Source organism: Pseudochaenichthys georgianus, chromosome 9, assembly GCF_902827115.2.
Source record: "Pseudochaenichthys georgianus chromosome 9, fPseGeo1.2, whole genome shotgun sequence".
Lineage (NCBI taxonomy): Eukaryota > Metazoa > Chordata > Actinopteri > Perciformes > Channichthyidae > Pseudochaenichthys > Pseudochaenichthys georgianus.
The window spans coordinates 38,763,314-38,787,809 of NC_047511.1; the positions used below are offsets into that span (position 1 = coordinate 38,763,314).

General features: G+C 43.3%; 1 protein-coding gene across 1 annotated transcript in view; it reads right to left on the minus strand.

Moving 5' to 3' along the window:
- smtnb (smoothelin b) overlaps positions 1–24,496 on the minus strand; it is a 53,123-nt gene that overhangs the window by 28,505 nt on the left and 122 nt on the right. Inside the window, 5 exon segments of the mRNA XM_071204419.1 lie at positions 4,335–4,414; positions 5,733–5,811; positions 5,899–5,965; positions 8,473–8,630; positions 24,326–24,412. Coding sequence (XP_071060520.1) covers positions 4,335–4,414; positions 5,733–5,811; positions 5,899–5,965; positions 8,473–8,630; positions 24,326–24,376 — 435 coding nt within the window. The 5' untranslated portion in view covers positions 24,377–24,412.

Below are 24,496 nucleotides of genomic sequence, written 5' to 3' on the forward strand. Positions count from 1 at the left end.
CACACACACACACACACACACACACACACACACACACACACACACACACACACACACACACACACACACACACACACACACACACACACACACACACACACACACACACACACACACACACACACACACACACACACACACACACACACACACCCACACACACACACACACACACACACACACACACACACACACACACACACACACACACACACACACACACACACACCTCTAAGCCTGCTCTCTGGTGTTTTCTTTCTAAATGGATCAACTGTACTTTATTTCTCTGAGCCCAACTCATCTCAACAGTCAGATAAAACCTCTCGAATGCAGACACTAGTCCAGTTTAAGACCGTTAAACAACTCTTTCCTCAGGTCTCTTCTTGCAGCACGTTTATGATTAGATCAGAGCGCACACAGAACTGTCTGGAGCTGCATCACCCGCCTACCTGTGCTCTCCCAACACACCTAGATAAGATGGAAACCTGTAGCCTCAGAGACGCAACTGCATACAGCGTTAACTGACAACATAATTATTAAAATGTAAGATTTGTCCTCAACTTGAATCCCAATATGTCCATGACCCAGTTTCATGCATTATTAAGGTGTCATTTACAGCCTAAGAGATAAACTGTCAACTTAAGTGATTAGAAATTATCTAACTCTGCAATAAAACGTTATGTCCACAAACCTGAAAGGTAAACATAGAGGCAGGTACGTCCCATTCTCCAGCCAGAAAGAAACAAAGGCAGGTTGAAGAAGAAAGATGATTAAATGGCCTTTCAGTGAAGACAAAAGATAAAGAAAGTCTGGTTGGTCTGTGACAAGCGACAGCAGAGAAAATCTGAATGACATTTACCTTTTCCTCTCTGACCCGACTGCCTCCCTCTCTCTCCCTCTCTCTCAGCAGAAACCCTCTTGGAGTCAGGACGTCCGCTACTCTGACGCTCTACTCCCTCAGCCACATCATACACACACACACAAACACCACCACTCACACACATAGTACCAACAAGCCACTCCCTTGACTTCCCCTCTCTCCCAGTCTGTCTCCAAAGTGATCTGACCCCCACCACACACACACTTTTCTTACAGGTTAAAGGGTGCCTGGTTGACACATTAACTTCTGTGACACACTAACACACATTTTTGTCCTATATTTTCATTTCTCTAACTGCCAATATACTTGAGACCAGATGAGATATGTACTGCAACAGTACCTCCTGTAAATCATTGAATATGTTGCACTTCTTTATCCTTTTTCCTACTGGCACTTTTTTGTACTACATACATATAATTAACATTTTTTTTACAAGCTCTTACAGTATACGTTCTCTCATATCCTACAATGAGCCGAAGGAAACTTTTTACTGTACGTCAGCTCTCCTTGCCTGCCATTAAAACATGGCTATTAAATAGAGTCATTAGCTTCTAAAAGGTGTTGGATTCTGGTCAATTTGCATATACATTAAAGTCAAATTTACGACCCTTTTTCTCAATCTAAAAACCAAAAGAAAAGAAAACCCACTAAATAAACAGACATGAACTCCTAAGATTTTCCACCTTAAGGTTTTGTGTCTCGAGTTGTTGAGCTGGTGTATGTTTCAAGCTGCCGCCGGTGTGCACATATTGCGTGTGTGAGATGGCTGCAGCGGAGGCCTATCTAGGAGCTCCATCTGCCACGGGACAATCGCACGCAGCTCAAAGAGATCCGTTGCTGTGATGTGAGGGAAGGAGTCCTGCTGCTGCTGCTTCGTGTTGTTTTTGGACACGTCCCCATTCCAGCCAGACTATAGGCTGCTGAGGCACAGCTGGTGGTCTGTCTGTCCGTCCTTCTGAACTCAGCCGTGTTGATACATGTCGTATTGTGATTCTGAGTGTTCTTCAGTATTGCAATACTACAAGTTGAAAATCCGCTCAAAGATTGTAGGTCAACCTTTTCAGAGACTCCATGAATCAACCTACGACACTGAACAAAAATATAAACGCAACACTTTTGTTTTTGCTCCCATTTTTCATGAGATGAACTCAAAGATCTAAAACATTTTCTATATACACAAAATAACCATTTCTCTCAAATATTGTTCACAAATCTGAAAAAATCTGTGATAGTGAGCACTTCTCCTTTGCCGAGATAATCCATCCCACCTCACAGGTGTGGCATATCAAGATGCTGATTAGACAGCATGATTATTGCACAGGTGTGCCTTAGGCTGGCCACAATAAAAGGCCACTCTGAAACGTGCAGTTTTGCTTTATTGGAGGGGTCTGGGGGGGTCCGAAAACCAGTCAGCATCTGGTGTGAGGGGTAGGGGTAGGGTTAGGGTTAGGGGTAGGGGTAGGGTTAGGATAATGTTGTGAATCGAGTGGCCCATGGTGGTGGTGGGGTTATGGTATGGGCAGGCGTATGTTATGGACGACGAACACAGGCCACTCGATTCACAACATTACCCTACCCCGGACCCCCCCCAGACCCCCCCAATAAAGCAAAAATGCACGTTTCAGAGTGGCCTTTTATTGTGGCCAGCCTAAGGCACACCTGTGCAATAATCATGCTGTCTAATCAGCATCTTGATATGCCACACCTGTGAGGTGGGATGGATTATCTCGGCAAAGGAGAAGTGCTCACTATCACAGATCTTTTCAGATTTGTGAACAATATTTGAGAGAAATGGTTATTTAGTGTTTATAGAAAATGTTTTAGATCTTTGAGTTCATCTCATGAAAAATGGGAGCAAAAACAAAAGTGTTGCGTTTATATTTTTGTTCAGTGTATAACAATACATTGAGGCTGACCGACATCATCTTTGACCCCAACCATGACCTGAACAGCGAATATGGATTGTTACCTTAAAATCGGAGATACAGGTTCCCACGATTTAATAAGGTCAGACTGAAGCATTCCTTTGTGCACCAGTCAATCTAATGTACGTGAGAGGGTCTTGAGCATGTTTCTCTCTTCAGTGATTGCGATGTTTGGTTAAATGTGTGTTCCCTTACATCATGTCTTAATATTATCGTATAGTCGTAGCCCTCCAAAGTGATGCATCACACCACCTGGAGCTCTCAATTCCTCTGCCACACAGCGCTGCTATCTCACAGGAAGTGAGGTAACAGGGCTTGAACGTCACAGCATCCTGTGACGTCAGAATACGGTCATTGTGTCCAATCTGCATAGAATACACACTCGAACACACACTCAGACAATGGGACGGATACCAACAGCCTTTCATTCCTACCCTTTACGTCAGGGTGCCTTCACACGAACCACTGCAACTCAGATAATGCAACTGATTGTGTTTCCCTTCCAAGAGATGATTTGCGTTTCCCTTCCAAGGGATGATATGTGTTCCTCCAGCCCGCTTAGCTCAAAAGGCTTGAGTTGCAACAACAGTGACCACATACAGTAAGAATGAACTTTGTTGTTCTTCACAGAAATCTCAAACACTGGAAAAGGAGCATTCATCAGAAAACTGTGATCAAACACAGCAGATAAGATAACATCTGGCTCCTGGCAAACTCTGTCAAACTGCTAACCCTCACGTCTTCTCATCATGTTTGCGGCAACAACTTTATAATTCAATCTGTTACGCTGGAAGAGATAAAGCTTTAGCTCCGCTCTGAAAACACAGTTCATTATCATCCACTAGAAGGCTGCAGAGAGATTCAGAAACACATGATCAAAAGTGGGTTATCAAATCAGATCAAATTAAATTAAAAGTCTTTAAATCCTTTGAATTCTCCCTCAAAACTCTACATTTCAGTAAGCAGCTGTCTGCGGGCTAAAGCCTGTGCAGAATGACAGGTTCTGGTCGACTAAGCCGGGTGTTAAGTGAAGGCAGTAAATCGTTTTTGACAGGCTCGAAGTACGTTTTCGTCTTTCTCCTCATTCTTGGCCAAATCTGAATTAGGACGTTAAGAAACAAAAGCACATTCTTTGCTCCTTGGCAGCCGAAGCATTGTGTATATATATATATATATATATATATGTGTGTAGTGTGTGTAGTAGTAGTGTGTGTGTGTGTGTGTGTGTGTGTGTGTGTGTGTGTGTGTGTGTAGCCACATTCATGACCGTGTGTGCGCCTCAATTCACAATGCCTGTTGTTGCATTCTTCGTTGTGGCAGCACAGAAACCTCAGCGGTCTCTGTTGCCATGCAAACAAACTCTTACACCCGCAAATTGGTCTGTAGTGGGTTCATTTTTGCGAATGGAAGCCGACACGAGTGAGTGTGCGACTAGAGACAGTGTAGCCATCACTACCAACGTGACTTTTAGACTAATATTCAGGATATTTAATCATTTCTCCTCACATCAATGACTCTGCTGTACTCACCACAGTTCCCATGGTGCTCTGGGGCTCCACACTCTCAGACTCCTGGCAGCGACCCGGAGCTTTGACCCGCTCTGCAGACCCTAAAAACACACAAACAGCAGGAGTACAATGACTGAGTGAAGTATATTATCCCATGTCAAAACTCTGGTCCTTTGCTAGTTCTCCTGGAAGGGGTTGCTGGCAGAGATAAAGCATATTTACTACAAATCCTATTAGTGGCAGCCATCAAGTGCACTACGTTTAGATGGTAAAAACCTGAACACTGCACATATAACGACTGGACCCTGAAAGCTGTACCAAATGGAAAGAAAAGCTATCTCATATGCCTTAAGGCTTCAGAAATCAACATTTTTAAAAAGGGGTGGATGCCTGTTATGCCTCTGCAACTACAATAATGTAGTGTTTAGTATATACTTAATTTAATAGTATCAAGGCCAAGTCCCCTAAACCATCGTACATAGTTATCTTCATTTATTTGTCTCTCCCATTAATAGTTATTATTTATGACTATGCAGGGTTTGTTTTTCCTCCTTTACAATGTGTTTCATTAATTAGTTTTATCTGCTGTAGATATTGTTTTGATCTTGTCAATTCTTTGTGTTATTTGTGTACAACGACCTGTATGTGTACGCTGGGATACTCGAGGTGTTTCATTATTTGAAGACAAAAAAGTACGTAAATATGGCAATTGTGTATGTTTGTTTAAAAACAAACTTGGAAACTGAAAGATAAACTATAGTAATTTGCTAATTGTGGGAGAAGAGAAAACCCAGATGGGACACAGGGGAGGTGACAGAGACAGAGCCTCACATAACCCAGACAGCGCTAAGGAATGACAGGAATCCACTATCTGATCCAGGTAGATCTGCCACAGAAACCATGACGACCACAGACAGCCCGCTATCTCTCCCACTTGTTTTATGCTCGCATTATCCCACCAGTGTTAAAAAAGTATTACTATAAAATGAAACTAGCAGTGAAGGAGTTCACAGCTGATCCGTTACCTGTAATGTCAGCGCCCTCATCAGGCCATTTGGGGGATTTTTTATTAGGTGCAAACATGTTAACTTTTAAAGATTGAAGCAGTGGTTTCCAACACAAAGTGTGCTAAATGAACCAATGAATGCCTTTAGGTCTGATATACTTGCACGATTTCCATCCCCCAGAACATAGTCGAATTATGTATGTTTTAGCGTGACATATTTTAACTGGATCTTTAAAAGCACCTTCTTGAGACTCATCAGTTAATTGTGTGAACTACCAGACAGTGACAAAATCCATCATCATTTTATGTTTTTGATTCAACCACTAAACTATTGAGTTTATTCTAAATCAGTAAAAATATAATCCTAAATATTTAAACAGCTTGACTCCATGTCATCCAACAGCTGGACTCACCTTGCTGCTGTTCATCTCTGATTTGTCGGATGGTTGCTCTGATCAACTTCCTCTCCTCGTACTCGCTGGCGGTTCGGAGCTTCAGGCAAAACACACACATTTCAATGAGCACAGAACAAGCATGCAATGTCCGATCTTTTAAGATTTGTGGCCGGTTTACACTCACCATTTTGGTGAGCTCATCAATGTCCTGGATTGATTGTAGTTTTTTTGACAGGACGTTCAAGTTGTCGCTGAAATCAGGTTAGAGGAGAAGACAGATATGTGACTGACCATCAACTGAAGCTCATGCAGCAAATCACACACACACACACACACACACACACACACACACACACACACACACACACACACACACACACACACACACACACACACACACACACACACACACACACACACACACACACACACAACACACACACACACACACACACACACACACACACACACACACACACACACACCACACACACACACACACACACACACACACACACACACACACACACACACACACACACACACACACACACACACACACACAGTCAGCCTCATATTGCTCATTTTTATGTTGCTTTCTATTACTCATACGCTCCTCATCCTCCTTTTCCTCCAGTTGTTGGTAATAAAGGATTTGTGGGACAACAGAGAGGAATTTTTCACATTCCTCCAACCGAGAGGCACGGGATAATGCAACTTTCAGACAGGTTTGTGTGTGTGCATGTGATTGTGTGTGTGTCTTAACACATGCAAGAATGTGGTACAGTAGGTATGCTTTCTATATAAGGCTTTATTCTTGCAATTCAAGTCTTCTGAGAGGGAATGGAATTGATTAGGACCGGCAGCTGGTCTTAATAGAAATCAGTGAAAGAGACAACAGCAGGCCGAGAATCCTCTTTACATCCAATAGCATTACTTCACAATCTAGCACTACCAGACCTTAGTTAATCCTGACCTGTAGAGCTCATCTCAGACACGGAACAAAAAGCATCAAAGATTACACAATGGTTTAAAGGTGGGGTAGGTCATTTTGGAGAAACCAGCTCGAGTGCGCTAGAATTTGAAAATACACAACCGGAAAAAAATCTGCCACTTCCTCACAGAGCCCCTCCTCCAACACACACGAACGCTCACATGACCAATGAGGGCACGGGATAAGTTTGTGCCCCGATGGAAGGCTGACAGGCAGGTAGACCATCCAGTTACTTCAGCCGGCTCAGATGATTGGTCGTGCTTTTTACAGCACTACGGCTTCCACTGATGACATTTTTTTATGGATTTATTGTCAAAGCATTTCAGATATTCATTGCTATCGGGATGTTAAGAGCACTCCATGGAATATAACAAAAAGTGTATCTCGAGCCGGTTTCTGAAACTTACCTACCCCACCTTTAAGGATATAAAAAGTGTTTTTTCATTTTCATAATTTAATGTCATTTTGTTGAGATTTGGTATGATAGTGCTTTGCCAATAGCTAATGGTATTACAATTTCAATCCTTCTCATAAAGAGATTCACATTTTAAACATTGGAAATTGAAGCCAATCAGTTGTTGAACTTTTGCCCAGATGGTATTTATCATCCCAAATTAAATTAATCTCCCCAAATTATTTGAATAATTACTTTATCCCTGTTTTAACGAGGAAAAAAGATGGAGTGAACCCAGGAAGCTCCCTCGGCCTAATACAGTGGCCTAGGTTTCAATTTGGCTGAAGAAAACGACAAAGAAAGGTCTTTCAAAAAGAAAGTAGAAAAGGTTTGTTGAATATATACATTTGTCTGAACCTCTTTAAAATACAGACAATCCCAATTTACAGTACAATCAAGACGTTTTTCTATAATAACTAATCATGTGTATCTTGTTGTTTCTCATTCCGTTTGCTAGTTTGTCAATAAAAAACGTTTTCTGGCCAAGGTGTCTCTATCCGAGTAATCCATGATTCACGTTGCTCAGCTGAATGACAGGAGCTGAGACTTGTGTGTAACTGGATTAAAGTAAATCATTAAAGACAAATGGATGAGCTCAGAAAACTCCTTCAATCTGACTCTCATAAGAGTTCATGTAACTTAAGGACACGTACTTAAAAGGGAAAGTATTTACCGTGAAATGTGCGTTCAAACTGGAAAATGGAAAATGTACTCTGGTTGCAGTTTGCTGTCCCGTATGATTTGCTGACTGGAAATTGAGGAATGCTGCATCTGGGTTTTTCGAGTGTTTTCTCAGCATCCCCAGTTCACCTGGCCTGGTGCAGTTTGTCATTAGGACAGGTCTCTGGAAGTGTGTGTGTTGCAGGAGTGTGTGTGTGTGTGTGTGTGTGTGTGTGTGTGTGTGGACTAGCATTACTATACTTGTGGGGACCTAAATCTGTTTACACAGTCACGTGTGGGGACTCGCCTCCCTTATGGGGACAAATTGGAGGTCCCCATAAGGGGAATCATTAGTTTTAGGGTGAAGACTTGGTTAGGTGTAGGATTAGGGTTAGGTTAAGGTTTAGGCATGTGCTGGTTAAGGTTAGGATAAGTCTCCAGGAATTGCATGCAAGTCAATGTAATGTCCCCTGAAGTGATGTATGTGTGTGTGTGTGTGTGTGTGTGTGTGTGTGTGTGTGTGTGTGTGTGTGTGTGTGTGTGTGTGTGTGTGTGTGTGTGTGTGTGTGTGTGTGTGTGTGTGTGTGTGTGTGTGTGTGTGTGTGTGTGTGTGTGTGTGTGTGTGTGTGTGTGTGTGTGTGTGTTCTTACCTATGCTGGTTCTCCTTGTCCTCCTGCTGGATGATGCGTGTGGGTCGAAACCTCTTGCTGGCCAGAGCGGCCTCCATGTCCTCGATCTCCCTCCTCCTCAACTCCCGGATGGCTGAACGGATGACGCGCCTCTCGTCCAGATCCACGGTTTCATCCAGCTGCAACATAAGAAAGATAAACAAAAGAAAGCCATGAAGACAAATGCAAATGTTTTGAAAAGTGTGCTTATATACACAGGAGCATGCCAAACCTGTGGCTTGATAAGATTAGCTACTCGCCGCTCTTATATTTGCATATATAAGTGAGTAATCAGGATCCAAGAATCCACTGCTACAGTGAAGGGTCACAGGCCTGTTCCCAGTGTAAGTAGGGCGGTGAATACACAGAACTGTAGGGCTCAAAGTCAAAGCTCCAACTTCTTACAGTCGCCTTTTCTTGCCCTCTTTAATTATCTTTGTCAAACAAGGACAATAACGTGTTTGTTTACATTACATTACATTGCATTTAGCTGACGCTTTTATCCAAAGCGACTTACAATAAGTACATTCGACCAGGAAGACACAACCTTGAGGAAAACAGAATCATATAAGAACATCAGGTTTCAAAGAGCCAATCGTTTCAAGTGCTGCTCAACTGGCTAAGCCAGTCCTATATTAGTATATAAGTGCTCTGTTAGCAGTTCTTTGTTAGTCATTCTATCGCTCGAAGTGGAGTCGAAAGAGATGAGTTTTCAGTCTGCGCCGGAAGGTGTGTAAGCTTTCTGCGGTCCTGATTTCAATGGGGAGCTCATTCCACCATTTTGGAGCCAGGATAGCAAACCCACGTGTTTTTGCTGATGGGAACTTGGGTCCCCCTCGCAGCGAGGGTGCAGCGAGTCGTTTGGTTGATGCAGAGCGTAGTGCACGTGCTGGGGTGTACGGTTTAACCATGTCCTGGATGTAGGAAGGGCCAGATCCATTCGCAGCATGGTACGCAAGTACCAGTGTCTTGAAGTGGATTCTAGCAGTTACCGGAAGCCAGTGGAGGGAGCGGAGGAGCGGCGTGGTGTGGGAAAATTTTGGAAGGTTGAAGACCAGACGAGCCGCTGCATTCTGGATGAGCTGCAGAGGTCGGATGGCACATGCAGGTAGACCAGCCAGGAGGGAGTTGCAGTAGTCTAGGCGTGAGGTGACGAGAGCCTGGACCAGAACCTGCGTCGATTTCTGGGTCAGCTGTGGGCGTATCTTCCTGATGTTGTAAAGCGTGTATCTGCAGCAGCGGGTTGTAGCAGCGATGTTTGCAGTAAACGACAGGTTGTTATCTAGGATAACACCCAGATTCCTTGCAGTCTGAGTCGGGGAAACAACAGAGGGGCCGATGTTGATAGTTAGGTCAAGAGAGGGACAATCTTTTCCCGGAAGGAAAAGCACTTCAGTTTTGTCAAGGTTGAGCTTGAGATGATGAGCGGACATCCACTGAGAGATGTCAGCTAGACAAGCAGAGATGCGTGCGACGACCTGGGTCTCTGAGCGGGGAAAGGACAGAATTAATTGGGTGTCGTCAGCGTAGCAGTGGTATGAAAAACCATGCGGGCTAATGACAGATCCGAGCGAGTTTGTGTACAGGGAGAAGAGGAGAGGACCAAGAACAGAGCCCTGAGGGACCCCTGTAGTTAATTGACAAGGGTCGGACTCAGACCCTCTCCAAGTAACCCTGTAGGTGCGGTCTTTGAGGTATGAGGTGAGGAGGGAAAGTGCAGAGCCTGAAACTCCAAGTTCATGGAGAGTGCGAAGGAGGATCTGATGATTCACCGTGTCGAATGCAGCAGTCGAAGGGGCCGTCCGAAAGCCAAACTGCCCTCACACACAGATGTCTAGAGTAGCCTGCAAAGTGTTGTGATCTAGCCAAAGAAGTAGTTTGGCTTTAGGAATAGCAGTGCTGGTCTGTTGACTGAATGAAACTATTGGATGCAATAAACATTGTGCAGTGTTTAAAGATTGGTTAATGAAAAAGAAACCTCTTGAAGCCGATTCCTCACACAGGCTCATTTTACAATAATGAACGGCTAGCTACACATTATCTCTTACTTAGTATTCTCAGGTGTGTGATGTCCAGACAGTATCAGACTAACGGGGTCAGCAGCACTGAAGCAGGGCTTATTGATTGGTGATGACAAGTGATCCGACTGCTCTAATGTGAAAAGACAGAACAACACTGGGGAAGAGAAACAGGCTCAACCAGAAGTGTTACAAGTGTTCAGCTCGACGTATCGCCCAGGTTTCTTCTTCTCTGGCTGTAACTCATCTTGGTTGGACAGTAGCCAGGCAGCAGGAGGCCCTAAATAGTGACACTCAGAGCCATGTCATCACTCCGAGTGGCTATTAGTTAAGGGGTTTCTTTTTTCAAGCAAAAGAGGAGTAATGAAGGTGTGTGTGAGTGTGTTGAGCATGCCTGCCGACAGACACAGCAGTCAGCTGGCTCAATGCTTTCATGTGAGCGACAGCCGCTAGCATGGGAGGGTGGAGGGAGCCCTCTCCTGTCAGATGAGAGACAGACCTCTCTTTTGGTCGACAACGGGAGCCTGTCAACACATGCAGAGATGAGCGGCTCCTGCTCCTCTGGCAGGCTTCATAAGGCTTCCTGCTGTACCAGTTAAAACCTGCACAGTGGAGACACTAGCCTTTGTATGCCAACGAGTGTTTTACTACAGGGAGCTGTGGGTTTAAAAAGGGGGTTGATGTGCCCCTCACCCCTGCTGGGATTGAGAGGAGGGGTGGGGGTCTAACGAGAGATGAAGAGGGCCCATGGTTTTGAGGTCTCGCTGTGGTTTGACAAAATATGCAGCCGAGATGCACTCGCTCAGAGGGGCTCGCCTGTATGCTATAATTTGTGGAAATCCAAACCGCTGAGCCGGCTGAACATAACGGGTAAGAGGAGAACTTGCTCAGAAAAGGCAGGAAGAAAGAATATGAGGAAAGAAGAGAACGGGAGAGATGGGAAAGTAAAGCCGAGAGGGAGAAAGGATGACAAAGAGAGAAAAAGTGAAAAGTGAAAGAAGCTGGACTCAAGCATGCCTAAAAATGGGCAGATGAGAGCTGGGTGGGAAATGGCCTCGAATGGGTCATTCCTCACATTCCTGCTGACTCACACGGAAAGAGATGCGAGTGAAATCTGACGATCAGGAACTGCAGTCCGCTCCAACCCAGCAGTGTGATAACACACAAACACACACACTCACCCACACACATTTATTTATTCATCTTTAAGATACAGAAAGGCCTTGGGCTCAGGTCTCTACTAAAAAATAATAACTTCTGCTTAGAGTTCAAATGTCAAAGCAAAGTAAAGAGGACAAAATAAAAAAAAATGGATGAAAAATACAGATGAAAAACATGGCAGGGCAGCACATTGACCTTTACCCCTACGCTTTGACCTGCTCTAACACATGACATTTCAAACGGACCAATCAGTGCACAGACGGCTGCACATGGCCTGTGTTTGGATTGGTTGAAATATGTGTACATTTAACTGGCACAAATCCACCAGCAACTGTAACTGACTTTTCCTTTAATTGAAAAGAGGAAAAAAAGTTGACCGATAACTGTCCTGCACGAGTGGGCGTTTTCTCACGCAAATACAACACACCTTAAACTTGGGCGCCTGCCAAAGAAAACAGAATGACCGTTAAAGAAGCAGACACGCAAACACACAGAGTCCTCCACATGACAGTGGACTCTACTGTGTCAGTGGGAGTAGAGAAGGGAGGGGGGACACAGTGACAGCACCTTACAACATTGACAGTTCCCAAAGGCATGTTTCAAACCTGACCACAGCCCAACGGTCACTGTGGCTCAAAACAAAAACCGCACTGTGACCCAGAGGAGAGCAGCCGTTAGAGCCGGGAAGCTTTTCATGTTCCTACTGCCAACGTACGAGTCAGAAATAACACTTTTCAAAAATAGGTCACACCTATTTCGTGAAAGCAATGCAGTCATTTAGACGTCACCGAGCTATCAGCACCTTTTACGACGTCGGGGGGGAGGACCTGTCTGCTCTGCCAACTGAAGACTCGTCATCAACTATGAGGAAGCTGCTGCCACACCCGTCTGCCTCGAACTCTGATATACAAAAGATAGGAGCAGGATGAAGGTGGTGTGAACGGGGGAGGAGAGGAAATGCAATCCTGTAGAAACTTCTACCAGGCGATGCTTACGAATGAGTCTTCCCAAATCCTTTTACTCATCGACAATTATTACGTTTTTAACAGAAATTGTGGAGTGGTGAGGACACCAACATTTTTTTAATGTTTCATATGTGGGCTTGCTAAGGCTTGTAATGCACTGCTGGTCGCCTTGAGTCACTTCCTGCCGAGCAGCAGCCCTGTATGGAGTCAAAACCTCAAGCCTATATCCAAGACTTTCGACAGAAGCAGCTCAATCCATCACAGCCAATTAGAGAGTTCATGGTTTAGCAGTAATCCCAACCAGCTGGTGGGACACTAAGCACAGCAACACCCTCTGAACTCATCTGCTACACATGAAACAGATTGAAATATTATCATTTAAGTTTATTGGGACACACATGGAAACCGAGAGAGAAGTGGTCAAATATGGCAGAACTCAAGGTTATGCAGGTGGTTTGAATTCACTTAACTACCATTTAGTGGGTCTGCCATCTATAGCCGAGCTAAACACACATGCTGGAACAACCACCTGCGGGTGCAGCACTGCACCAGGATTATGATAACCCTGTGGAAGTGAAGAGAGGCAGACCACTAAATTACTGTGCAAATAAAAAGAAAATGTACAAGTTCAGATTTGTCTTAATTACACACCCCTCTCTTTTACTTGGAATGTTTATCCCTGCAAATAAAACAGTATCTATTAATCACTTATGATATCCAAGCTCTGTTTCAGTTTAGATATGTCTCTGGAGAACAGGCTTATTGAGCTGGATGCTGTAACACATACTTTTTGGTACCACCAAACAGATCATCTAAAACTGTCAAATACTGAAGGTTGGCAGGGAAAATCCGGGCTCATATTTACTTACTGAAGATATTTTTGTATTTGAATACACTTATTTAAAAAAGGACTTCGGATTTTGTAGAAAGAAAAAAAGGCACAATTTCCAATTCCAAAACCAACAGACTATGCATGTTTCTCCAGTTGTGTTTGCTTTACAAAGGTCAGGTCAAACAGCAGTGTGTGGACAACTTCTACCTCGACACACCCACACAGCGACAGCCAGTCCGGTCTGGCCGCACAACAGGCCGTGCCCTGACCTTTTGACTATTGATGGTTGTTCCTGCGCCTCGTGCCGTTTCTCTGCTTAACACATTGTGAACTATGACGCGTAGCGCTAATTTCCTGACACAAACAAAGGCGCTTGTATACTTTTTGAACAAGTGTGAGTCCACGTGCACGAGTATAAGTGAGAGGTCGGGGCGTTACTGTGTTTGTGCATGAAATGAGGGCTACAGTAATAATTTCCAGAGCAGGCTGCAGGTTAGAGTGCAGCCAGGCAGCAGATCGGATCCGCGCCTTAAACTCACTTCTGTCAAGCACACAAGTGGGTTTGCCCTTATATGGGCACATGGAACACTCCTCGCAGCGGAGCTGAAGTGGATTGCCAGCTGCTACTGAGAACGCCAGACGCATACACAAATTGAAAAGGAAACAAATAAAAACAAGTGAGCAAGACGGAAAGGATGAGAAAGTTCAAAAGTATTTTATCAGCCCGGACTCGCTTTATTGCCTTGCTTTTGGGAAAGGAATCAGGTTGAAGCCTGTAAATCATTTCTCACTGCATCAAGAAACAAAGCATGCGTGCAGCCGGCCGGCCGGCTCACCACACATACATGGGAATATAATCAGGATGCATAAGTGCGCTGCAAGGCATGGGACTCCTGGTTACTGAAGAGTGAGTTTCAACAGGTACCTATCGCCTGAAACATTAACAAAGAAACAAACCAGATTCAAGGTTAAAACTCATTGCGCAACAGAGCAGATCGAGCCTTCATTGTGCCACGAAAAGGGGGAGTAGCTGTAAAACATGCATGCCAGGATGAAAGAAAGACTACAGCACATAAGGTTTGTGAGTGTGGCTACACTAGTGGGGAGGCATAACCTTTATTAAAAAACTGGATGGTAGCACAGAGGCCCAGAGCAGACGCGGGGAAACACTGTCCCCTTCACAGTTGAGGTAGCAGGCATAAAGAACGGCAGCATGGAGGAATGTACGTCGATCAGGGGGGGGGGGGGGGTAATGATGCCCCGAAGACAGATCTGACCTCACATGTTGCATGTTACGGGCTCATGCTCATAGTAGAGTCTTACATTAGTGCTGTGACTACACACACGGCTGGATTAATAAGTACACACTTGATTGTGCACACAGGGTCAGCGCTTTGAAGGGAAATGCAATTCAAGATCATTGAACTTCAAAAAGTTGGTGCATCACATGATCGTGTGAAGGTTGGGTTGGGAGCTTGTTTTTCCAACTATGGGTGATCATGAGCTTTAAGTGGTAAAGTGGAAACAACACGGACGCTACGAAGACAATGTGTTATTGCTCAGAGCAACATGTCTCTACCGTAGGCTATTTTTATTTTATGTACAGCACTTTGGCTCGACCACAAATCCTTTATAAATGTGCTATATAAATAAAACTTGATTTGATGTCGATAGCAGTTTTCAAGGTGTTGTTCCGACTTGAGAGGGCACCACATAAATCGCCACCACATAAATAAAAGCACAAATGCCCTATTTTGGAAAACTACTTCCATATTGTGGACTTGCTTGGCCCATGCTACAACCTTTCACAAAGTTTCATGAAAACTAGGGCCAGTTTTTCCCTAATCCTGCTGAAAGACAGACAAGCGTTAAACCCCCGCCGCCAACATAAACACCTTGGCGTAGTTAACTCCTCTTATCTTGTAAGGGTCCACAGTAGAACATATTTCTCTTGGGCTTGATAAACCCCGTCTGAGAGAGGTTTTGGCCCATTCGAGCTGTCTGGCTCCACACACACACTTCGTCCCTCTGAGTGTGTCTCACTACAGAGTCGCAGGTCAGGTCACAGAGAGGGATCCGGGTCGAGATAACTGCGGCCCACAGTTGGGAGCCTCATCAAAACGGTTTAATGGGAGAAGATCTCATTATTTGACTAAAAACTGCCGGAGCTGTACAATACAGATTTAAAACCTGCATAGCACACATGCAAACACAGTGTGAACATTATTTGAGCATCCATTTACTTTGAAGACAGTCTTATTAACGGTCATTTCTCTCTGTGATCTCAAATTGTTTAACAATGTCGTTTTTTCTGCAATTGTTTTTTCTGCAATTGTTGTAGTTCTTTCAAATCGACCGACCTTCAAACCCTTCAAAGCTACTTTTCCCCCAAAAGCAGGATCTATTTTGTGTACAGCTTCTTTGTTTACCATTGTGTCTCATCTTACTAAATCATAGGAAACCCACAGAGGAAGGGAGCTGTCCACAGTTTGTATACCTCGGTGGTCACAAGGAGATGATGTGATACAGAAGGACATATTTCAGTAGGAAGGAGTCTTCGTAAATAAAGAGAAGAGTGCCATGGATCCTGCACTTCGGCTGAACCTGTGAGCAGATCCGGGTCACAGCAGGAGACAGAGCTTGATGAATCTTCTCCAAATATGGGACATCACCGGTCAGACCACAGCCCTACGTGCCCTTCTCTTTTGATGATGGAAAAGCCAGGAGGTTGAAGGGATTTCCCACAGGAGAAAACAGAGAGGGGGGGGGGGGGGGGGTTTAAAGCACTTTGGGAGGCTGTGGGCAAAACAGTTTGTTCCGATAGATCAAGTCAAGCTGACTCTGCAGAACCTTCAACAACGGGAGTGAGAGTTGCTCACCGACAGACACACAAAACTAAACAAGGTTTAACAGATCAGCTGTTATTATCTCAAGAATGCCACAAAATTAACAACAGAGGCCTGGAAAGCAAAACATCAACATCCGCTGGACGGTTCCTCGTAGATCTCAGGAAATGGCTCTTTCCGGGGGGAAACCACAATGTTTCTATAGTTCCCCGTCTGTCTCTTGATCTCTTTCCCTTTTATCGGTTTTATTTTCCATGTAAAAGTTCTATCCTTTCTTAAACCTGTAAAATGTAACTATTGTCAATTGGTTTAATCCAGTATATGACTTGGGGAAAAAACATGAAACAGTTCTGATCCTGCAGAGGGCCGTTTGTAAGCTACTTTTTTATTACAAAAACAGAGCCACACCTTTGTTCCAATGTAAAGCCAAAGACCGCCTGCACTCCACTGAAGCTGTGCTTTGACACCTTTTGCTTTATGGGCAAAGCATATAAGGTCTGAAAGTCAAAGGCATTTTAAGCCTGTCTGTAATTAAATGAGTCACAAAGTGCTGTTCCCCTCAAAGGAACAGCCTCCACATTTCATCTAAAGTGGACACTGTCCAAGTTTACGGATAAAATGTCATTTTTTCGCACAAATTAAACATATAAATCTTTAACTTGATCCACTTAGATTTACTGAGTGTACAGGGTCTTCTGTTCCGAGTCTAAACCACCTGGAAAACTGTTGAAACAGTAGCTGAGAGAGTTGGGCACAAAAATGCAACCTCTGAGCGCCTGAAGCACTTAAAGTCTAGCCGGGTTTTCAATATCCAGAGACGCCTGGTGGCTGTAAAGGAGACCACCTCCAATCCCCTACCCAGACCTTTTCCATTTGGCCTAATGATGATCCAGGCAGATGGAGCTCAGTGATAGAAACCGTCTCTGTTGGATCACTTTACACAGACATACACACCAGAGCAGTTCTGACAGCAGTGTCTCATTGCTGATGCTTATATTGGATCGTCCCTCTGTTGACACCCCAACAACTCACCGTGGTGACTTTTCTACAGCAGTAGCGGCTGGTGTCGCCTCCATCTGTCCAATTGACCCTTTTGGGGAAATGTCGCCAGACTTTATTTCCCATGTTCCAGATATTGTTTAAAAGTCCAATCGGCAACTTGAGAGGCAAGAATGTCATTGTAGTCGAGTGACGGCGCTTACGACCGGATTGTTTCACACGTAGCCAGTTTACAAGCTCCTTTTAAGTTTATAAAAAGCTGAATCATCGTCAGATTGCATTTCGGTCAACGAGTTCTGCCTCTCTTGCGCTCCACACCGACGCGCTTCAAACAAAGCCTGCTATAACGTGATCCGACTACTTGGATTACAAACAGAAACCAAAATGCGTTCCCCACATCAACATCTGGTCCCGTTGTTTAGATTCTGCGTTTATATGCAAGGTGTCCGTTTATAGAGATTACCAAGTGTCAAGTACAAATATGTTCCTCCCTCAGTGCTTCTGAGGTTTCTTCCCTAAAGAAAAGCTTGATGGTCTTAAGGATATTATATTTGTATTGTACTCCATCACCTACATCTTTTACACTTCAAGCATCAATCAGAGTCCCGCGCCGAAACAAAACGAATCAACCTGTGTGAGGCGTTTTGTTATCAAGTGTTAAACTGCCACATCATTTGTTCATGACTCTTTAAAGTGACAAAGCAGTCTGACAACGAAATGCCCCTAAGCATATACTTCGGAAGTATCATTCATTTCCAAATGACAAAACAATAGGCATCGTATGCACTTTTATAAGGAACTATGAGACACCATCTGTACGAGTTACTCATTGTTGTTCCAGAGCAACACATTGCTTAAAAGGCCACTCGCCCAAAATAGACTTTTATATGCACATCATCACAAAGTCCACTGCTTTCATTTTCTCATCCGTTCAGAGCCAAACATAGCTGGCTATTTATAGCAGTAACAAGCAACAAAACGTTCCCGTTTAATCAACGAGTGACTTCTTATCTCTGTGCTGCCTGGCCGTGTTTAGGAATATCCACTGTCAGAGGCTGAAGTCTGCAGGCTGGAACTCAAGCGCTCGTTTTCATGCGATAAACTCATTGCTGTCACTGCGACAGTGTCGATAACGAGAGGAAACACTTCCCCTGAATGGTGAAATATGTACAGCCCATTTCTTCTGCACTGTCACCTTTGAAACTTGATCATACGGGAAGCGCTTTGTGGAGATGTGAAAGAGGTAAATACCTGTGAGGATGATGACAGGCTGAGCAGGGATAAATCAGGTGTGCACTGTGAACGCTGTGCTTGTAGTTAAAAGCCTCGGTGACTTTTTTAGGGGAGAGAAACACTTTCAACATCCTCCGAGGTCAAAGGCAGTCTGCTTCACATACACCGGCATACACGCAGCAGGTGTTGTCAATGGTCTGGAGAATAAAACTCTTCAGACTTTTTTCTTTCTGTGAGTAGAAAAGTGTGGGAGCTGTATTCATCTGGTGCATGCAGCAGCTTGTATCCGATACACTGCAGCCTCTTTGAAGACAGAAACATGGATTTCATGATTGTTGACAAGTTAAGTATTGCAGTATCAAAGTTAGCAGCTCAAAAGCATATATAAATATCCTGCTGTGTCCGCCAAACTGACTGAAAGCCAACCATATTAAAGTTTGCGATCACTTATGACAAAAATGTCCCAGACGACAGGCGGCACAATTTGTCCGATTTATGTCTTCCTGATGATGGGTCTGACATTTTGGACCGTGTCTCCAGGGGGTGATGGGGGGACATGGGACTTTACCGAGACCCCCACAAAACAAACCCATTCTTCCTGTGCGACTGTAACCGTTGAGCCCCCTGTCAACACACAAAGGGTCCAGAGAGCCATAAAGCGGAGGCCCAGGGGTCCCATATATCACCAGGACTGGACCACAGAGTGAAAACCATTTTAAACACGTGTGAATGCTTCTTGCTCACCAGGGAGAAAGGACAGTCACATGGCTGGCAGGACGAGTTACAAATCATTAAGCGAGACATCCAGCATGTGAAATCAGCCCAGCAGGCGCCACTGGCAGAAATGTCTCCAGGCAGGCATGTCAATTTAAAACATTAGAAGACAGACGTGTGCAGACCACAATGATATATCATGCAGACATTGGAGAACTGGTACACACATTTGGGAGACTTTAAAAATACTTCTTGCATATCTGGAGACAGACTCCACAGGGTAGCCCTACTTTAATGTTCAATTTGGGATCCATATACGAGTCTATATCTTATCATTGTTACTGTTGATTTATAATTTCCTTTTTCTCCCACTACCAACTATAAGATAAGAGCGGGTTATCTGTTCCCTTCGTTCAACTACATTGTTTCCTTTATTTGTCCTTTTGTTTCGGTTCATTTGCACTATCCTGTTCCTTTTTTTGGGAATTGCTTTTGTGGTATTTTTATTACTTATTTTTCTTGGCATAGGTACACATTTGTGTGTTATAGGGTGTAGTGGATGGCTGGGGGGAGGGGCCGGGCATCATTCAGATTACCTTTCTATATATGATCTACTTATGCTGGAAAGAAATCACTAAAGACAATGTTTAAAAAAGGTCAAATTTGGATTGAGGGGTTTCGGAGATAATTAGAAGGGGGATCATGGCGACAGACGCCTCAGACAAACCTTATTGTTAGTGGAGCACAGGTGACACGACAACACACACCTGTAGACACGACTCGTCCTGCAGGTTTGTCACGAGCAAACAACAGCCACCGATAATTATCACTCTGCAAGGGTGGCAATCAGCTGATCAGATCTTCCTCTCAGTGACAGTGGACAAAAGCGGTTTGGTTGGAAAGAGCTTTTTTTTTTTCTTTCTCCCTGGCCTCAACAGGCTTTGTGTTTTCTAAGCACCATTCAGACAGATGACCCGCAGCAAACATCCTATCCACAAGAAACTGGGACACCAACTGATTCGAGGATATTTAAATAATTGTGGTGGTCGAGAGAAAAGGGAAAATGCTTTTGCTGGTTGCCATGGAAGGGGATTAAGTGAGCAATATAAAAAAGGCACCCATGGCTTTGAATAGAAGTGTAGGAAGGGATTAGTGGCGTTAGAGAGGCCGCCACATGACCTTCTGACTGTTTAGTTCATTAAGTGCCACACAGCCTGGAGTTTGTGTTTGTTATCCAACTTTTGTTTCACAGAAGCTCCTCCACCCGCTCGACTGCCACTTTAATTAAGCCGCGTCCATCATCTTTAACTAGAGTCCTGAAAAACGATTCCTAATTTACAATCCCCCCCAACAATTACTGAATATAAAAACCCCACATAATGGGGTGTTGGATTGAACAAACACAAAAGGCTCCATTCATGTCTCTGAAATTAAGTTTCATCTCATTCCCATATGAACTTCTCGTCTGAGTTTAATCACAGTTTGTTTCCACCGAGTTCACTGTGGAAAACCCTGACACCCGAGTCCCTGCAAACATCGTCAAATGTGGGATCGCTGTGACCTTAGAGCTGGTGGTCCCATGTGAGAGGGGGGGGGGGACTCTCAGCTCCATGAATCCAGAGATGTAGCTTAGTGAGGAACCACATTAGGATGAATCCCACGAATTCCTCCGTCTGCGTGATACTCGTTTTAGTCTGAGACAATGCTGGTATTTCACAGCAAGCTCTCGGGACACAGGGAGCAGGGGAGGATTTGAACAATAGAAGGGACTTGCATTGTAGGATCAAATATTAGGGGTTTTGTTTCAACAGCACACACGCATTGTAAATGTAAAGTCCTGCTAAATTGTCTAATCATAGCTTTGTTTTCTGTTCTTGAACGAGTGCCTACTTGTACGTTCTGTGTATAAAGACGACTTGCGTTTTGTCTTATTTGACGAGTAATTACGTCCTTTCAGACTTCCTTTCTCTCCTGAACCGCAATTACAGTTTTGTTCTCCTATCGTAGGTTTTTTTCTATCTTCATTATTGGACAAATACCCTTTTCTTAATCAAAATACATCAAACACAGTATTAGAAAAACTTTGAATTGTCCTCATTCCTTCACTATTCAAAATATGAATCGATTTCATTCGTTTTTTCTTTCTATTCATTTCAACTCCCTCTTTCCTCCTCTACACACACACATAAATGTAGTGATCAAAGCAAAAAAAATAGTAAATCATTACAGTGAAATAAAATATTATTACCTCAATATACTCTGGTGCTCGCACTATTACTATAATAACAGTTTTGCATTCAAGTGATTCATGAGGGGGAAAAGATCTTGGCCAAACAAAAACAGACTTCGGGGTAATAATGGAGTTGCATGAAGGTCAAGAAAACATTTAATACGCCGCCTTGTTCCAAAGTTAACAGCTTTTTCTTGTCTGGTTTACTGATCTATGAGAACAGAAGATATACATGTATATTTTAGAGATAACCTCTTCTTAAAGGGCACAGTTTAGGGAAAGCAACTGGTGAGGAAAGGACGTTTAAATCAGATACAGTAGCTTAATCTGAAATGTCAACAACAGTACACCACTTTTTAAAAAGGACTCGGACTTCTACGTCATTGCATATTCGCAGTAGCCATTACTCCTGAACGGAAAACCATACAAAGGATGGTACTGCACAGGTGTCTTATGTACCAGCTGTGTTTCTCTGACTGAGCAGTGTGACGGCGTCTAAACAGTGACACGCTGAGTCCAGGGCTCGAGCTTAAGGACGTCCCATCGTCGAAAAAAATAGTGTCGGGGAGGATAAAAAATAATTTTGGGACGAGAGTTAAATTAAAAATACCCTGCTAACTCTACAACAAACGGCGATGAAAATGAAACCGACTGCACTTTTGTGTAGCACATTAAACCTCCTTGTCAACATAAACACACACGCACAAAACATTTAGAAACCCGCGAAATACACACACATGTAGCTACAGCTGTGCCCGCGAATTCCTGGCCCGCAAATTCGCGGGTCTAGCTATGTACCGAGTGTGTGTATTTCGCGGGTTGAGTGATGTACAATGGCATCCCGTGGAGGAATTCTGAAATGTTTTACCGTTACATCACAAAAACACACAGCAGAACCAGACCCCGGAGCGCCGGCCTCTTTATTTACTTACTCCTCTTCATCCCCTAATAAGGCTGAGAAGAGAACTCTCCATCGTATTTAGTCCTTAGCGATATGCTGCCTCTCCCCATGTAGGGATGGGTACCGAGCCCCGGTATTAAACGGGCCGGAATTATTAAAGACAGTGACAACGTTAAGCCCCGACGTTATCGGACTTTTGATCGGTACTGGAGACATTTAAAAAATATATGTCATATGTATTATTGCTACATACACATTATATCGCAGTTTTAGTTTCACCAACTCCGTTTTTAATATGCAATAAGACTACAACATGCGTCTATGATGCATTTTCGAGCTTTCCAATCCAGACGAGATCTCTCTCTCCCGTCTGTGTGTGCGAGGGGACGGGCCGTTTGTAAAGGTCTCCTGACTGTGTTACAGACTGTCATCCTGGTTAGTGGTTACTCTGGGTTCTGTCTTCAGGACAGTGTTGGATTTTTTTGTTAATTATATGGGACTTGATTGGATTCAATATTAGAGTAATTTTCTCGTTTGTGTGTTTGTTTAAATATGTGGCCTTTGTTTATGTGATTGAATGATTTACTCAAATAAAAAGGTTGATGAATTATCATCCAATGATTTGTATTATGTTTTATTTATGTTAAAGGTCACTTTGAATGATTTTAACTAATGAGAATATAGAAAAACTAACATTTTAAATTCGGGACGGTCCACATTAATTTCGGGACGGCTTAGATTGTATTTCGGGACGGTTCCGGGAGGATGGGGGAAAAAGTTAGTCGAGAGCCCTGGAGTCATGCATCCTTGTAAATGTGTGTGTTATGTGTCATGACAGACAGACAGATGTCTCACCTTCCTCTGCCTCAGGAAATAATCCAGGCATGACTAACGCGAAACAGGAAGTGCTCTTTTCTCAGGTTTACTTTAAAAGAACTGATGTTCTGCTCTCACTTATGATGTAATCATGTCTGCCTCATTCATTGGCTAGACTAGATCAGTGTGAATCACCTACAAGTGAAATGAACTTTCTTACAGTGTTTTTTTAAATGTCTGATAACATGTGTCACGTCAACGCTTACTATACTGACTTTTATCTTTTTCATGGATCAATCTGTCAGTTATTTATTTTAATCATTGACTCATTGATTAGTGCATGAAGTGTCTGAATCTATTCTTCAAAGTGCTTGTTTTTTCCCAATCACAAGTCCAGAACACAAGACATTGATAAATGACCATAACAGTTCAAATTGTTGGCGATTAGAGTACTAGATGTATCAATTTAGGGTTTTAAATCTAGTTTACGCTGACAAAACAATCAAACAACTCTCTGTTTAACTAACAACTGCATTAATAACTAATATTAATAACTACCTCACTTTTTACATTGACGACTAATTAGAAAAGCAAATAGTATGTATGTATATATATTGTCATTATCCTTTAATGTGCCTATAACTTTCTAAATGTTTTGATTGTGTATTTATTGAAAAGTCAAAAATTAATGGTAATTTATTATTTATAATAATATTTAAATTCCTAAAAACCCAAGGTGACCTCTTCTCTGAATATAAACAATAACACGTTATATTAAAGTGACTATATATGAGTACAAAAGGTACTAAACCTGTAAACCACCTGTCAGGATTACCATAACTATACTGTATATACCATATGAAAGGCAGGGGCAAAAAACATTGTTGTTTGGACAATAGCTATGTTGGCTACTGTTGAAAGAAGCGGTTATGTTGCACTAAATAATGTAAAAGTAACAAACAAATACCAGCATGATGAGAAATACATTTAAGATCTCATCCCCATATCATGAACACATCCATGCCTGCTGAATGCTATATTAATGCAGTATCACCACAGCAGTGCACCTTCATGAGCAGCATGTGACTTTAGGTAAAGCACATTTATTGAAGTAACTCACCAAGGCTCGGAGAGAGGACTCGTCCAGCGCGGAGTAGCTCTCCACGGACATGTTGGTCTGTGAGGTCGGGCTCAGGTGAGAGAAGGTCTGGATGATAAAAACGGGTTCACCGGTCAGCGTGTGCTCCTCCACCTGTACGACTTAATGCGGTTTTCTTTCTTTTTTTCTAAA